Below are 17,615 nucleotides of genomic sequence, written 5' to 3'. Positions count from 1 at the left end.
ACAAAGGCATACATAAAGAAAGTCCCACACAGGGCAAAACATCCAACACAAGCTATGAGGTCTCTTTCATCTCTTGGTAAGGAAGTGTTGCAGGCTAAGGCTATATGTATGAACGACTGCATGCATGAGACTGCCTTTCCCAGCAAGAGGCAATTAAGGTTAAATGAGGTCATAAGGTAGGGCACTAATCCAACGAGACTGGTATCCTTATAAAAGGAGAATGGAGAAACAAGATGGGGGTGAAGGTAGAGATGCTTCAGATGACACTCTACTTCGCTTCCCTGTGGCTATGTTCTAGATTGCCAGTCAGGCTGGGTGGTTTGAGGATTATGTCATACAGCACAAGAGGGAGCTGAGGCTACCTATGAAGGAGGACCAGCATTGAGAGCTAGAAGGATTCAAAGACAGGATATGGAAGCAGCAGGAGGAGAAGGTCTGCACTGTCCAGAAGAGCTCCTGAGGCCTCCAAGTGCCTGAGTCCTAGCGCCTCCACCTATGATATAGCACACACAGTTTCTGAAAAAAAAAAAAAAAAAAAAAAAGAAAAAAAAAGGAGGATGAGGAGACATAGAAAGGTATTTACCTACAAGCCAAGTAGAGAGTTCTCACCAGGACCTGAATCAGCTGGCACCTTGATCTGGGACTTCTAGCTACCAGAACTGTGAGACAATAAATTTCTGTTGTTCGAGCCATCCAGTCTATGGTATTTTATTATGGCAGCCTGAACAGACCAATACAGACACCAAATACTTCTTCCTTCTAGTCTCCTACCCTTGGCAGCATTTTCTTGTGGCCTATGGTGTTTTGGGGGATAGGGTGGTTGGTACCTAATATGACAGTCATCGTTTATTTTGAACAATGGTTTGAGAAGTTTGGGGGCCTAAATTTTAGTCACTTTTTCAAAGGGTTAAGAAGCAAAGTGACTGAAACAGGAACTGATATGGGATCAGAAGTGCTTGTGTCCCAAGCTTCTGCCATCAGAGATGGAGCCAGATGGCTGGTAAATACCCCCCAAGTTAGCTGCATCAGAAACAGGCTTAATTTGCTTATCTAACTTTAAAAGATCCATGCTTTGTGTTTCTTAGAGAAATAAAGTTTAGTAATATTAGCATCTAAACTTTTTTTGCAGCTAGGTCAGAAGCAAACAGTTCCTTTGGTTTTTATGATGACATACAAACCTTATGTTCTCATTTTTCCTCCCAGTTCTCAAAGTTAGATGATCATAAATGTAGCTTTCAGAAATTCCTTATGCCATGTCACAACCTGAGGTAGGGGTAAATTAAAGAGGAAGAGATTTGGGACACTGTGCTAGGGGACTTTTCATTTGTCATTTAATTTATTCCTAAATGCAGGTAGGGTTGCCCCTAATTTACAGTTGAGGAACTGAGCTGAGAGGAGTTGAGTACTTTGCCCCCTGCTAGTAAGAGGCAAAGCTGTAAGTCAGACCCAGTCAGGCCAGGATCCAAATCAAATATTTTCTGTATGATGGTATCTTTTCATTGGGAGTGTGGTGACTTTGTAGTCAGAGTTATTTTAATGAATTAATAGTGATATGCAGGACTCTCTGGTCCTAGGCATTCTCATTTGTGGCTACAATGACCATATATATATATATGGTCATATATATATGTGTGTGTGTGTGTGTGTGTGTGTGTGTGTGTGTGTGTGTGTGTGTGTGTCTTTATACTCAAATGCCTCGGTTATGAGTGCCTGTGTGCGAATGGGGTTATCAGGGATCACTAATGTGGTCCAAAACCATGACCTAGAAGTCAGCATGTCCTGTTTAAGTATTTGCCACTTGCCAGGCAGCCTAACTGTGAAAGAATAGGTGATGGGGTGTCTGGGAGATAGGACTTACAGCATAAGTTTATCATATGGGGCTCTTCATCCCACACTGAGGCAACGGAAGCCACCTTTTATGAGTAGGCCCTGGAAGACTGAATTTCTCCAGAAAGGAGAATGAAATGGTTACTGCAGAAGAGACAGCCCTGTGTAGAAGGAACCTTCTTTTATTCCACTTATAGGTCTAGGCACCCATGCATGTAGTCCTGCCATGAAAACATCTGAATAAGCACGTAGAGTCCATTGTGGTCAGTAAATGTAAAAATAATTAGTGGTAGTTGCAGTTTATATTAACTCCTCTTCAACCTTGAGATAATAGTCTGGGGGTAGGTCTATTTTTAGAGTCTGCGTTTGGCTCGGATAAATTCCATTAACTCCCCTGTGCACTGAAGAACACAGAGCAGGCCGCAATCCCTTCCAGCTTTCTGAGCAGGGCTTCTGTCTGTCTTCCAAGGACTCCTCTCAGTTCCTGAATGTCGCATAGCTGCGCACCTTTTCCCGCTTAGAAGAATGTACAAAATAGGATAACCCAGAACTGGGGGGGTTGGGGGGGGGGCGGGAAACGTATGCAGGCATTTTTGTCCAGAAGTCTTATGCCATACAAAGGGAGAGTAAAAGGGACGGGGCTGTTTTAAGGGCAAATAGACTAAGTCGACTAATTGCAAGCAGGTAAAGACTCAACGACTTGCCGTCTCGGTGCTGGTGCTTGGCCAAGACTGTTTTCTGGTTGAGGAAACAATAAATTTCGCCACCGACAGGAAAGATGGCCCAAGTAGGGGCTTCTCCGGTTTGGTCACTTTCGCTGACAAGAAAAAAAGGCTTGAAACCGATTACCCGTAGGAAACCTTGGTGTTCGAAGGCGAGAGGAGCCGGTCCCGAGAGTTCAGGTCACAGCGGTGCAGCGAGGCGATCCCCCCCCCCTGCACGCAGGAGCCGGGATTCCAAAGCTTCCTCGCCTTGCGGCTCAGAGGTTCGCTCTCGGCACCCGCGGCTGTCAGTCAGCGTCCTGGGCCCGCCCCTCCCGGAATTCGACCAATCGTAGCCGGGAGTTGGGGGTGAGGCGACGTAGCGGGGCCAGGAAGCAGGGGCCGGGCGGTCTGGCGCAGCGGCTACAGATCGGGGCGTCCCGATGCCAGGCGGCGGGAGAGCGCAAGGAGAGCAGCTGGGCCTGGAGGTGAGTGCGGGACTGCGGGTTGTACGCGGGCGCCCGCTGGGTCCTTGCAGCTCAAGCGACCTATTGCCTGGCTCCTCGCGTGCGCCTCTCGTCTGCGAAGCCCCTTACTCCGCGCGCGACAGCCCCTGAGTCCCTGGCCTGGTGCAGAGGAACTCAGACAAGGGGATCGCGACTGGGGGCACTGGAGCCAGAAAGGGGAGACTCTGGCCCTTGGAGGGGGCAGAGCTGCAACCCCGGCAGCCTCGGACCTGAGTTGCCCGAGTCTCTGCAGGTCCCGGTAGGGAGGGGCGGGGCGCGAGCATCTCTGTCCTCAGTTTTCTGCACTTGCTGCAACGCCGGCAGGTGCAGCTGCCAAAGACCCCTCCCTAACCCAGTGCGGTCCATTTTGCGACGCCTCTCTCCTTATTCCCCAATCTCCGGTTTCGTTGCTGCTGTGGGCCCCAGCTGCCACTTGCCTGGCGATGTTCTCACACTTTGGACTCTTCTGGCATTACTCAGCTGACGCTTTGGGACATCAGATTCAGATCGTATGGGGAGAGAAGAGTGTGACTTTGCAAGGTGTGATGTGGAAACCCTGGCCTGGATCTGTTTGATCAGAGGCCACCAGGGTGGTGGTCAGGGGCATTCTCAGTCAGGATTTATGTGAATTTTGTGTGTAATTGTCTGTAAAATTTTCCTTTCTTTCCATTATTTAAAGGAGGATTGTTGCCGTATTTCCTAAAGATGAAGAATGACACTGCTCAGTGGGCCTTCCCCCTCCTCACTGTGGTTATCATTTGGAACATCAGGGTGTGCTTGAAGCTGGCGGGACTCCCAGACCCCGATCATTAATTGTCTGATTCCATGCAGTGGAGACAGCAACACACTATTATTCCTCCATGGTGTTTGGGTTCTGCTTTTCTTTGACTGTGCTTAGTTCTCTTCTCTCCTTGACAACCTCTGGCCTGATACAGTGCTGTTATTTGTTACTGAGAAAGGAAACGAAGGAAAGGAAACTGAAGTGAGGTTGGCTGTCCCTATTGCCCTGGATTCGGATTGTCCTGAGGGGACAGTGTAGGTTACAATTCAGAGATTATTTTGGAAAGGCCATCCCTGACTGAATGATAGGAGTAACACCCCTGGGCACCGCATACTAGTGGTTCCCCTATTTGGCTATATATTATGATTAAATATTATAATATTTGGAGACCTCTTTTAAAAAGCTGTTTCTTGGGACTTGCTCCCACAGATTCCTATTCAGTGTAGTCTGATTCTGAGTCTAGTCTAGTTATCGGCGTTGTTAAAAGCTTACACGATGATATTCATGGGCATGCAAGGTTAAAGAACACAGCCTATTAATGTGCTTTATATTTTCTTATAGCACTTAATACTCTGTGACTTATTTAACTGGTTTGTTTACTTCTCAACCCCTCCCCTCCATGAAAGCATGGGGTGCTGCTTTGGTGGAAGGGCAAGGAAGGCCTAGGTGAGTCAGCACTTTGGGTGTGTGAGATGAGGGTACATGAAAGAGAACTAGAATCAGAGGAACCAAGTCCTGCAGACTTCTGCTGTGCTTCATCTTTGTCCAGGAGTTGACCTTGTTTGGTGATCCATCATTTTCACGGTCTTGGATGGGTCTCCAGTTCTTTCTCTAGATCCTAGCCCGTTAAGTTTCAAGGTCTTACTCAGTCCCCTATGAAACATAGCTGCTCTTTGTTATTTATTTTTTGAAGTATAGTTGATATACAATATTATATTATTTTTTTTTCTTTTTTTTTTTAATTTTTTTTTTTCAACGTTTTTTATTTTTATTTTTGGGACAGAGAGAGACAGAGCATGCACGGGGGAGGGGCAGAGAGAGAGGGAGACACAGAATCAGAAACAGGCTCCAGGCTCCGAGCCATCAGCCCAGAGCCGGACGCGGGGCTCGAACTCACGGACCGCGAGATCGTGACCTGGCTGAAGTCGGACGCTTAACCGACTGCGCCACCCAGGCGCCCCTACAATATTATATTAGTTTCAGGTGTATGTCACAGTGATTTGACATTTATGTACATTATGAAATGATCAGCATGATCAACGTAGTTACCATCTGTCACCATACAAAGCTATTACAAAATTATTCACTATATTCCCTGTGCTATATTTGCATCCCCATAACTTATTTATTTGGTAACTGGAAGTTTGTACCTTTTCATCCTCCTCACCTATTTTTCCCATCCCCCCATTTCCCTCTGGCAACCACCAGTTTGTTCTGTATATTTATGAGTTATATAGCTGCAATTTGGAAAGTTTGATATATAAGTATTTAAGTTTGGGAATATTCCTTATAAATCTGTCATTTGTCTCATGTAGGGGTCTGTGTTTTCTAAATTGAAATTCTAGACACTTGGTCTGAAAAGCACAATTATATAAATGTGGATAGCAGTTCAGAGTATTTAGGATGGGCCGTGTGCCAGAAATTGGATGTGTGGTTATCCTCTAATACATTGTCTTTGTGAAATGGTTGTCTAAGAACTTTAGTTCCCTAGAGGATGGGTTTACTGCTTGATTTTCTCTTAAAAGTACTAGCTCAACTATCTCATTGATGTTACTGACAACTGTAATTCCAAGTGATGTAAGCAATCACTTTGTAATTCTCTTATGAAAGAGGGTGGGAGGTCCAGTAGGTAATGACAGTCTAGGGTTGTTGTGATGGACCATAAAGAAGTTAGATTGGCTGGCAAGTAGTCTCAATAAACTTTGGAGAAAGAGACTCAACAGACCACAAATTTTACTTTCTGCTTGTCCTTTGAACATGAATATGAAACATGAGTAAGGGGTGGACTGACAGATCAGAAGGATTTGAAAACAAGACCACTCAAGTTTAAATTCCTCATGAAGTAATCATAACTTTTAGATCTGTCTGGACACTGCTTGTTTTCTGTAGGTAGGATGGATTGTTGAAGTACATGGTTATTCTAGTCTTTAAGAAAAATAACGTAGGAAGCTTTTATCTTTTCTTTTTCAGTTATATTGCTATTTATAAAGTTTTGACCTTCAGCTCAGCTCTGGGAGTGATTTGCCGTGTTTAAGTTCATATATGTAAACATCCAGTTACGGTTTTTTATTAGTAGTAAAGGAAATGTTTCTCCTACTATGTTGTACTGAAATCTATGTGCATCTCAGTAGAAAATTATACTCTTGATTTCAAATACGTTTTCCTTTATGTTCAGTATCTTTAACCTATATATCATGTGCTTATCTCTGCTGGAGCAGGAAGAATGGTATAAAAATGAAAAAACATCAACCTATGCTTTGAATGTGGCAAGAAGAGAATAAGGGCTATTGTCGTGATTGCTTGAATGCAGGACTTCACACTGGAAGAAAAGTTAGATGTAAACTCTAATTTCTTAGTTGTAATAAGCATCTCTTCTTGGGAATTGGAGATTTCAAAAAAGAAAAAGGTAAATTACATTCAATAATATAGTTTATTTTCGGTTGATCTACGAAACTTTTTCTTAGAGTCATTCCCATCTAGCACTTTTGTTTTTATTCAGTTCTAAGGCAATTTGAGATACCAAATGATATTGTTCTGATGTCTTGGCAAACAGCTTTCTTGTTATAATGCCTAGGTTTTATATTGGTAGGAAAATAGCAGAGAACTGTTAAACATTTCTTCTTTCACTTTGAAATTTTTCATTTTGTTTGTTTGTTTATTTATTTATTTATTTATTTATTTATTATATTTTAAGTGTTTGTTTATTTTTGAGAGAGAGAGAGTGCGCACAAGCCAGGGAGGGGCAGAGAGAGAGGGAGACACAATCTGAAGCAGGCTCCAGGCTCTGAGCTTGTGAGTGCAGAGTCTGATGCAGGGCTTGAACTCAAGAACTGTGAGATCATGACCTGAGCCAAAGTCAGAAGCTTACCAAACTGAGCCACCCAGGCACCCCTGAAATTTTTCATTTTAGCTTGAGTTGTTTTCCTATATTTGCTTTAATATTCTGTTTCTCCTTATGGCTTATCTTTATTACTTTTAGAAACCCGCTTTTTTTCTTTATATTTGTGATTTTTATTTCCTGGCAAAAAATTAAGACATCGAGATAAAGATGAAGGAGAAAAACAGAAACTGCTGAGAGGTGACACCTGTCAACATTTTAATATATGTCTTTTTTAAATGTTTATTTATTTATTTTGAGAGAGAGGGAGCATGAGCAAGGGAGGAGCAGAAAGAGAGGAGAGAGAATCCCAAGCAGGGTCCTCACTGTCAGCACAGAGCCCAACACAGGACTCAATCTCATGACCCTGAGATGATGACCTGATCCAATATCAAGTCAGATGCTTAACCGACCGAGCCACCCAGGCGCCCCTAATATTATGTGTCTTTCTAAAGAGAGGTCTTAGTGCTCCTCAGACCACATTTGCTTAGATGTACAGATGAGTCTCTCACATCTCAGTGCTGTACTTGCTCATGGCGGGAAGTCAGGTCTTTTCTCGGCATGACCTTCCAGGAATGACTTTTAGTTTAAGTCCCTGGCTGTGAGGGGCTTCTTGCATATTTGCATTGCTACCTGTGTCCCTGTAGTCCCTGTAGCTCTGGGGTCTGCTGCCCTTGCCGTCCTTCTCCACCACTGGCTGCCGCTGTGCTGCTGCTAACTGGCTCTGAATAACACATTGTCTAAACTGCTGGCGTTTCCACAGTACACAGACTATGCTTCGTATGGTGCTGCTGAATTTCTGTGGAGTGTCATCTTTGGCCTTTTCCCTCTCTGGGCATAAGAGAAACCTATGATTTTTATGGCCAACTCCTCGAGAAGGGTTTCTATAGAGGAGCAGTGTGCCCTGTTGACAGTTATTTCTTCTATTTCACTGCTATTCCTTCCCAGAATTTACAGGCACTTTGAGGTGAGTGGGTGCCTTGGTGTTGGAGAGGGGTGGTGTTGAGGGCTCATCACGTGGTTCGGTGTGTGGTATCCCTGTAGAAGTGGTCAGGAGTGCTGGATCTGTTCTAACTCAGTTTAGGAGGGGAACCACCTCTTCCCTAATATGAGTGTTAGCTTTTCCCTGAGAATTTCTGGCGCCTAGTACAGTGTGTGGTACAGAACAGGCTTCCATAATTATTTGTGGCATGGATGGTTGAATCCACATATATCACGTAAGGGAAGACGTCCTGTGAGGGAATCAAGGAAGTATGATATATTGTTATTCCGAAGCAGCTTTTTCTCTGATACATGGTTTCTGGTTTGTGTTTAAAAACTTTTTCTTTAATGTTTGTTTATTTTTGATAGAGAGGCAGAGTGCCGAGCCAGGGAGGGGCAGAGAGAGAGGGAGACACAGAATCCGAAGCAGGCCCCAGGCTCTGAGCTGTCAGCACAGAGCCCCACGCGGGGCTCGAACTCACAGACCGTGAGATCATGACCTAAGCCGAAGTCAGACGCTCAACTGACTGAGACACTCAGGGGCCCCTGTTTTTTGTTTTGTTTTGTTTTTTAATGTAATCATAATTGGTATAGTCTTGTCATGGGGACAAGAACTACAAATACAGAGAAGTGAAATCACTGAGAAGTGAAATGAGAAGAGAGTGCTGTGGGAGTTCAGAGGATGGAGAGCATGCTAGAATAGCTTAGCCCTGTCTCCTTTATGAAGTGCAGGTGAGGAAGAGTTGTTGTGGTCCCTGCGCATGGGAATGCATTGGATAGGTGGAGTGGAAGAGTGAGGGGGTGGCGGGGCATGCCAGACCCCATACAGAGCTAAAGGGAGTGCTGGTGCAGCGAAGTGTTCCCAGATCCTCCCACAGCAGTTATGCACCCTTTCACCTTGCCTTCTCTACCCTGCGCTCTGGTCCTCCTTGGAAAGTCTCGCTAGGAATAAAATATGAGTACTTTTTCTGCTTACCTATATCAAAATAACAACTGGGGGAGGGGAGCATTTTGAATTCCTTGTGTGGGAGAACAATTAGGAGCAGCAGGCTCTGACATCCTCCACCTCTAGCATTTATGATGATGGATTTGGGTGTCCTCTTAATTGTCGGGCTTAGTTTTTCTGTCCTGCATCTTCAGGGCAAGTGTCTTCCTTTCTGTGCCATTACTCAGCTGAGGGAGGACCAGTTCTACATCTGCGCTGAGAGAGCTGGAAATCCAAAGGGCATTTCCTATCCCCTGCCATGCAGAGGGACAGCACTGTTTTCTCGAAGTCGGGATGGTTTGCACAGTATCCCAGATCTCCTCCTAAAATCACAAGGTTTCCTCCTAATGCTCTTCAAACACAATTACTTTAGGAATGTTATATGACTTGAACTATAAGAGAAGGGGAGGGATTTTATTTACTTAGACCTCTAGAAGTTGAACAGTTACTTTAATTTTCTACCTCTAAGAGTTTGAAGACATTCTTCTTTACCTTTTTAAAAAGTTAAAACCTAAATAGGTTGCAAGACAACTATCACTGTATTTATATGGAAGCCTGGGGTTGGGTTTGAGCAAGTTGTCTGGATATGGAACAGATCTCACTGTGCTCTGGCTCTTTGCTTTCTCCTCATGACTCTGGGCCTTTGAGAAGGTTAAGGAAGAAGAAATGTCATGTCCTTCCTCTTACCCCACCCGAGATCGTTGCAGTTGGTAATTTGTGTTCTCATCTCCCCTCTTTGAAGGAGTCCCTTGAAGAAAAATGTGCTTCTTAAATCAACCCCAGCCTCTCCTCTGTACAAAGAACTCTTTGTGATACTAACAGAAAAGAAGCAAATTAAACTAAAAGCTTATCTGCAGCTCAGAAGAACAAGGAAATGGAGTTTTGAGGAGTGGAGGTAGCCTGGCGTCAGCCATGGGTGATCAAGACACAGCCAGACAATGTGGATCAATTTCTTCAAACTACGGCTTTTCTGCTGCCTGCTTGCAGTGCTGATGGTGGTGGTGTTGGTCATCAATGTTACTCAGGTGGAGGTGAGTATGTCGTATTCTCCTTCATGACTAAGGGAACCAAATTAAGGATTTGGGGCTAAGTAGCCTGGGAAATGTTGGTCATCAGAAAACTTACCCAGGCCATAGCTTTTGTTTTCATTTTCTCAGTAAGGGTTTGGGTCCCTTCAGTGGTTATATCCTGTGTTGTCACAAAAGGTACAGTGATGAAGATGAGAGACATGGTTTCTTCACTTATGGAGCTCATATTCTCAGTGTGCACAGGAGAAAATAATGAGTAGTCATAATCATACAGTAATAATAAATGATAGTTTGAAATTGTGAACAGTACTATAAAGATAGGAAAGCAGGCTACTCTGTAGCAGTTTAGAGAGATGAAGGAAAGCTTACTCAAGGAGGGGACCTTTTAGCGGACTCCCAGCAAAGAGCTGAAGTGTCTCAGAGGAGGGAGTTGATGAGTCTGTTCTGAAGACTATCACACAAGGGCAGAGACTGTGTCTTCCTGAACCCCCTCAACTGCCTGGCGCTGAGAAGGAACTTAGCAGTATCCCCCTCCCCCACTCTGCCACTCACTGCACAGATTCATAGGACACCAAAATTTATGGAGTGATTCTGTATAAGATGCTGCTGTCTGTCTTGTTTGCTTGTGGTACTTCTCAGGTCCAACGTAATCATGGTGTTTCTCTGCTTATTGGGTTTTGCTATAGATTGAATGTCTGTGTCCCCAAACATTCAGGCCCTGTGGGAGCTCAGATTACTGTTGTCTTTCATGCTTTCAAGTGGTTTTTTTATTCCGCCTCCAGGAGTTTCATCATGCACTTGTGCCCTCCAGTACTCTGCCAAGTACGCAAGTGGGACCCTCTGTAGATCTCCCAAGATCTCTCTCTCTCTCTCTCTCTCACTCTGTACCTCTCCTCCTGTCACTCTGTCCTGTGGATTCACCTTGGTCTTTCAAGACTCGGCCACATCGCTTCAACTTGAGCAGTTGGCCAGGCCCCACTTGGGTTCTGCTCTCCATGCTGCAGCCTGGAAATGCTTTCAAGGGTGCAAGCAAAGGATCACCCCCTGTATTTCCTTTCAGGCATCTTTGTCATTTGTTGTCTGATGTCCAATGTCTGGAAAACCATTGTTTCATATATTTTGGACTTTAAAAAAAAAAGCTATTTCAGGTGGAAGGGTAAATCTTACTGTTTTTTTATCTTGGCTGGAAGTTGAAGTCTAAGGAATTTGAATTTGAGGGGAAAGTGATAATTAAGAAGCTGGAGGGGAGGGGTGCCTAGGTGGCTCAGTTAAGTGTCCGACTTTGGCTTGGGTCATGATCTCATGGTTTGTGAGTTCAAGCCCCACTTCAGACACTCTGTTGTCTGTGAGGAGTCTGCTTTGGATCCTGTGTCCCTACCGCCCCTCCCCCTGCCATCCCTCTCTGGCTCACACTCTCAAAAATAAATAAACATTTATTAAAAAAATAAAACTGGGGGGTATGGGGAGAAGGATTAATGGGCCAAGGAGAGGAGATAATGGGATCTAGAACACAAGTGGAGCATATAACTTTGTAGGATGAGAGACACGGTATATTGTGTCTCTCTTGTTCTTGTTGTTCTTGCAGTATTAAGTATGTAGGGAGAGCCGTGCTCCTTTCTCTGAGCTAAGAAGGAAAAATATCATGGTAGTTGGCAATGTAGATACATTCACTGCTGGAGGGTAAGACATTGAAGCAGTTCTTGCCCGTAGAGGAGGTGGAGGGTGGAAGGAGGAGAGTGCTGCCCAACAGGTTTGTGTGTAGGGCCTTGGAGAACAGGGTTGGGAGATAGACAGGGGCAGTAACTTTTCAAGACCGGAGGTGTGCATGGCACTCACCTTCACTGGTTTTGTGAGAGAGTGTGTGTGTGTGTGTGTGTGTGTGTGTGTGTGTGTGTGTGTGTGTGTTTTACCACATTCAACAGCCTTGGTATACAAATAGAGAAAACCTTGTATGGGTCTAGGTTCAGTGAGGAGACAGGAGAAGGGACAGAGACTTGAGAGGGCAGGCCAGAGTCCCACATCATTAATATGACAGTCAGGAAGGCATGTGAGAAAATTCCCATAATAGTCCAGCTTTAGTTCTTGAAAACTTCTGGACTGAATGGTAACTAACAGCTCTAATTATCTACACAAACAAACTCAGCCCTAAGGGAGGGGAGATAGCAGTAATCAATGATTAAGACAATTCTTACCTTGAAAATAGCAAATAGGTCTTTTGTTGGAGTTCAGTAAAACATTTTCCCTGTCTGAAGAGTCATCTTGTCCCAGACGAAAATATTGTCATGGCTTTTAAACTGTTCAATTTATTACTGTGATGAGAACTGACAAAGAAGCTTGGGGTGGGGATGAGGAGTAGGAAAGCCTCTGAAGCTTGGCAACCTGCCCTCCCTTAATCCCCTTTCCATCCTATGCATCTTGGTCCTGACTATACTTTTCATGCAATTAGAGTATCTCAGCATTTTCTAAAAAGTACACACTCAGTTTTAAGTAAAAATATCACATAAAGTGTATATAGCAATATCCAGCTAAAGATTGTAGAGGGAATCATTATTTCTCTGATAAGCTCTCATTGAGCATGGCCTGCATTTATTTATTTGTTTTTTCCTCTTATTCATCGATATATATACATATATATAGTTTTTTCTGATTATAAAAACAATACCAGTTTATTAGGACTTTTGGCTGCAAGAAACCTGATTCTGGCTGGCTTTAATATTAAGGACTATTTGGGGCACCTGGGTGGCTCAGTCAGTTAGGCATCTGACTCTTGATCTCAGCTCAGATCTTGATCTCAGGGTCATGAGTTGCAGCCCTGTGTTGGGCTCTGTGCTGGGTGTGAAGCTTACTTAAAAAAAAAATTCACATGGCTCAGCCCCAAGTATCTGGTGATTCTTGGATTAGGCTGCTTGGGTCAATCAGCTGGTCTTTAAAAAAAAAAATCCAGTATAATTAACATACATTGTTATATTAGTATCAAGTGAAGAATATAGTGATTCACCAATTCTGTGCATTATTCAGTACTCATCCCAGTAAGTGTTCTCTTAATCCCCTTCACTTATTTCATTCATCCCCCTCCCCCCCTCCCCAGCTCTCTTCTGGTAACCACCAGTTTGTCCTCTATATTTAAGTGTCTGTTTTTTTTGCTTGTTTTTTTCTTTCTTTGTTTTGTTTCTTAAATTTCACATATGAGTGTATTCATAGGGTTTTTGTCTTTCTCTGACTGACTTTCACTTAGCATTATACCTTCTGGATCCATCTATGTTGTTGCAAATGGCAAGATTTCATTCTTCCTATGGCTGAGTAATATTCCATTACACACACACACACACACACACACACACACACACACACGCATACACACCATCTCTTCTTTCTTCATTTTTCTTTATTTGGACACTTGGGTTGCTTCTATATGTTGGCTATTGTAAATAATGCTATAGTAAACATAATAGTGGTGCATATATTTTCTCACATTAGTGTTTTCATTTTCTTTAGGTGAATACCCAATAGTGCAATTACTGGATCATATGGTAATTCCATTTTTAACTTTTTGAGGAAACCTCCTTACTGTTTTCCACAGTGGCTGCACCAGTTTGCATTCCTACCAACAGTGCAAAAGGGTTCCTTTTTGTCCACATCCTTGCCAATGCTTGTTGTCTCTTCTGTTATTGATTTTCGCCATTCTGACAGGTATGAGGGCATATCTCATCATGGTTTTGATTTGCATTTCCCTGATAATGAGTGATGTTGAGGATCTTTTTCATGTGTCTGTTGACCATCTGTATGCCTTCTTTGGAAAAATGTCTGTTCTAACCCTTTATTAGATTTGTCATTTGCAAATATCTCCTCCCATTCTGTAGGTTGTCCTTTTGTTTTATTGATTGTTTTCCTTTGCTGTGCAGAAGTTTTTTATTTTGATATATTCCCAGTTGTTTACATGCGCTTTTGTTTACCTTACCTTGGGAGATGTATCTAGAAGAATGTTGCTATGGCCAATTTAAGAGGAATTACTGCCTGTGCTCTCTTTTAGAATTTTGATGGCTTCCTGTCTTACGTTTAGATCTTTCATCCATTTTGAGTTTATTTTTGTGTGTGGTGTAAGAAGATTCATTCTTTTGCATGTAGCTGTCCAGTTTTCCCAGCATCATTTGTTGAAGAGACTTTTTCCCATTGCATATTCTTGCCATCTTTGTCATAGATTAATTGGCCAAGTAATCGTGGGTTTATCTCTGGGCTCTCCGTTCTGTTCTGTTGATCTGTGTGTCTATTTTTGTGCTAGTACCATACTGTTTTGATTACTTTGTTTGCAGTCTATCTTGAAATCTGGGATTGTGCTATCTCCAGTTTTGTTCTTTTTTTTTCAAGATTGCATTGGCTATTCAGCATCTTTTGTGGTTCCGTACAAATTTTAGGATTATTTCTTCTAGTTCTGTGAAAATACTGTTGGTATTTGATAGGGATTGCATTAAATCCATAGACTGCTTTGGGTAGTATGAACCTTTTAACAATATTTGTTCTCCCAATCCATGAGCATGGAGTATCTTTCCATGTGTTTGTGTGGACTTCGGTTTCTTTCATCAGTGTTTTATAGTTTTCAGAGTACATCTTTCACCTCCCTGGTTAAGTTTATTTCTAAGTATTTTTATTATTTTTGGTGCAATTATAAATGGGATTGTTTTCCTAATTTCTCTTTCTGCTGCTTCATTGTTAGTGTATAGAAATGCAATGGATATCTGTCTATTGATTTTGTATCCTGACATTGGCTGCTCTTGAATAGCTGGGGTGGCTACCCAAGGAACAAGAGTAAGAGTGGAAAGGAAGAGAGGAAAAGGGTAGCAAGGAGAAGAGGGGGTGTTGTGAGCATGTGTTAATGGTTTGTTATATCCTTACAACAACTTGAAAAGAGAGGGAGGCTGGAATATTTCCTAATAGGTAATCAGTAGGTAAGGGAAATTTTTTCTTTCTTTTTATTGAGATATAGTTGACATATAACATGTAAGTTTAAGGTATACAGTGTGTAGATTTGATACACTTATATATTGCAATATGATTATGACCATAGGATTTCATAATATCATATACATATCAAAGACATGTATAACATAGTCTTTAATCCATTTTGAGTGGTGTAAGATACAGATTAGTTTCATTTGTCTGCATGTGATTATAGTTTTTCCAACACCATTTGTTGAAGAGACTGTTTTCCCCGTTAAGTATTTGGGCTCTTTTGTCAAGTATTAGTTGATCCCAGGGTTGCTTGGCTGGCTCTGTCAGTAGAGCATGTGACTCTTGATCTTGGGTCATGAGTTTGAGCCCTACATCGGGCATAGAGATTACTTTTAAAAATTTAGTTGATCAATATGTGAGGGTTTATTTCTGGACATTTGATTCTATTCTGTATTTATGCCAGTACCATACCGTTTTTTTAAATGCTTGTTCATTTATTTTGAGAGAGATAGAGAGAGTGCACAAGCTGGGGGAGGGGCAGAGAGAGAGAGGGGAGAGAGAATCCCAAGCAGTCTTTATGTTCACCGTGGAGCCCAGTGTGGGGCTGTATCCCATGAACCATGAGATCATGACCTAAGCGGAAATCAGGAGTCAGTCGCTTAACCAGCTGAGCCACCCAGGTGCCCATGTTTTGATTACTATAACTCTATAGTGTAGTTTGAAATCAGGAAGTGTGATACCTTCAGCTTTGTTCTTGTTTCTTAGGATTGCTCTATTTGGGGTCTTTTATGGTTCTATACTAACTCTGTTTTTTTCTACTTTTTATTAAAAATGCCTTTGGAATTTTGATAGGGATTGCTTTATAAATGTCTGTTAGGTCCATTTAATCTAATGTATGTATGGTTCAAGTCCAATGTTTCCTTGTTGATTTTCTGTCTGGATGATCTGTCCATTGCTGAGAGTGGAATATTGAAGTCCCCTACTATTATTTTATTGTTTTCTCTTTCTCCCTGTAGTTCTGTTAGAATTTGATTAATATATTTAGGCGTTCTGATGTTGAGTCGGTATATGTTTATGATTGTTACATCTTCTTGATGAATTCACCTCTTTATCATTATATAATGACCTTTTTTGTCTCTTGTTACTGTTTTTGGCTTAAAGTCTATTTTGTCTGATATAAGTGTAGCCACTCCCTCTTTCTTTTAGTTTCTACTTATATGGACTATCTTTTTTCATCCCTTTGCTTTCAGCCTATGTGTGTCTTTAAATCTGGAGTATCTTGTAGGCTGCCTATAGTTGGGTCTTTTTTTTTTTTTTTTTTTTTTTTAATATATTCAGCTACTCTTTGCCTGTTGCCTGGTGAATTTAATCTACTTATATTTAGAGTATTTATTGATATGTAAAGGCTTACCATGCCATCTTATTAAGTGCTTTCTGAATGTTTTGTGTTTTCATAGTTTCTTTTTTCCTATGTTTCTGCCTTCTTTTGTAAATTGGTGTTTTTCTATGGTGGTATGCTCTGTTTTTCCTTTCTTTCTCTTGTGAATCTTCTCTATGGTGTTGCTTTGTGAGTACCATGGAACTTACATAAAATATCTCTTCAATAAAGCAGTCCATTTTAAGCTTACAGCAACTTAACTTCAGTAGTATACAAAGCTCCACCCTTGTACTCTCTCCCTTTATATTTTTGATGTCACAATTTACCTTTTTTATATTGTGTGTTCATTAAATTACAGTAGCTATAGTTACTTTTAATACTTTTTCCATTTAACTTTAATGCTGTAGTTAAGTGGCTAACACACTATTCTATTATAGAATTAGAGTTTTCTAATTTTGACTGTATATTTATTTTTACTATTATGTTGTATACTTTCATATGTTCTCATGTCACCAATTAGTATCTTTTCATTTCAGCTTGAAAAACTCTTTTCAGCATTTCTTGTAAGGCTGATGTAGTGGTGATGAACTCCCTCAGCTTTTGTTTGTCTGGGAAAGTCTTTATTTCTTCTTCATATCTGAAAGCTAACTTTCCCTGATACAGTATTTTTGGCTGGCAGTTATTTTCTTTCAACACTTTGAATATGTCATTTCACTCTTTCCTGGCCTGTAGGGTTTCTGTTGAGAAATCTGCTGATAGCCAAATGGGTGTTCCTTTGCAGATTATAGTCTTTTCTTCAGGCTGCTTTCAGGATTCTCGGTTTTTTGACAGTTTTATTATATTGTGTCATGGAGAAGGTCTTTTTGCATTGAGATATTAGGGTGATCTGTTAGCTTTGTGAACTTGGTCATATAACTTGGAAAATTGGCAGCTATTATGTTTTTAAGTAAACTTTCTGACCCCTTTTCACTCTCTGTTCTTTCTCAAATCCCAATTATTCTAATATTTGTACATTTAACATCATTCTATAGATCATGTAAGCTGTCTGTGTTCTTTTTCATTCTTTTTTCTTCGTTCATTTCTGATTGGGTTATTTTAAAGTTTAATTTTCCAGTTCGCTTATTCTGTTTTCCATTTGAGATGCTCTACTGTAGATGCTTTCTGTTGAATTTTTTATTGCATTCATTGAATTTTTGTTTGCTTCTTTTTTATGATTTCTCTCTGTAGATTTCTTATTTTGTTGAATTATCTGGGTTTTCTTACAGTTTGTTGAGTTTCCTTAAATTCTTTATCAGATGGTGTTAAATTCTGTGCCTTTGAGCTAGGTTATTGGAAGATTATTGTTATCTTTTGGTGATAATGTATTTCCTTGATTTTTCATGTT

At 41.6% G+C, this 17,615-nt stretch overlaps 1 protein-coding gene and 1 pseudogene across 2 annotated transcripts in view; both read left to right on the top strand.

The window, feature by feature from the left end:
* The first annotated feature begins 233 nt into the window (after window positions 1–233).
* Window positions 234–501, top strand: LOC147577487 (protein PET100 homolog, mitochondrial pseudogene; annotated as a pseudogene).
* Window positions 502–2,866: 2,365 nt separating this feature from the next.
* Window positions 2,867–17,615, top strand: part of NXPE3 (neurexophilin and PC-esterase domain family member 3) — a 42,809-nt gene continuing 28,060 nt past the window's right edge. Inside the window, exons 1-2 of one of the 2 annotated variants that reach the window (XM_025913790.2) lie at window positions 2,867–3,016; window positions 9,621–9,909. In XM_025913790.2, coding sequence (XP_025769575.1) covers window positions 9,817–9,909 — 93 coding nt within the window. In that variant the 5' untranslated portion in view covers window positions 2,867–3,016; window positions 9,621–9,816. Of the gene's footprint in view, window positions 3,017–5,478; window positions 6,442–9,620; window positions 9,910–17,615 lie in introns of those variants that run through there. The other variant, XM_086675551.1, reaches the window with a different exon arrangement.

This window comes from Puma concolor, chromosome C2 (genome assembly GCF_028749965.1).
Source record: "Puma concolor isolate L17-30 chromosome C2, mPumCon1.1.hap2, whole genome shotgun sequence".
NCBI lineage: Eukaryota > Metazoa > Chordata > Mammalia > Carnivora > Felidae > Puma > Puma concolor.
This window is presented reverse-complemented; position numbering and strand designations above follow the sequence as displayed.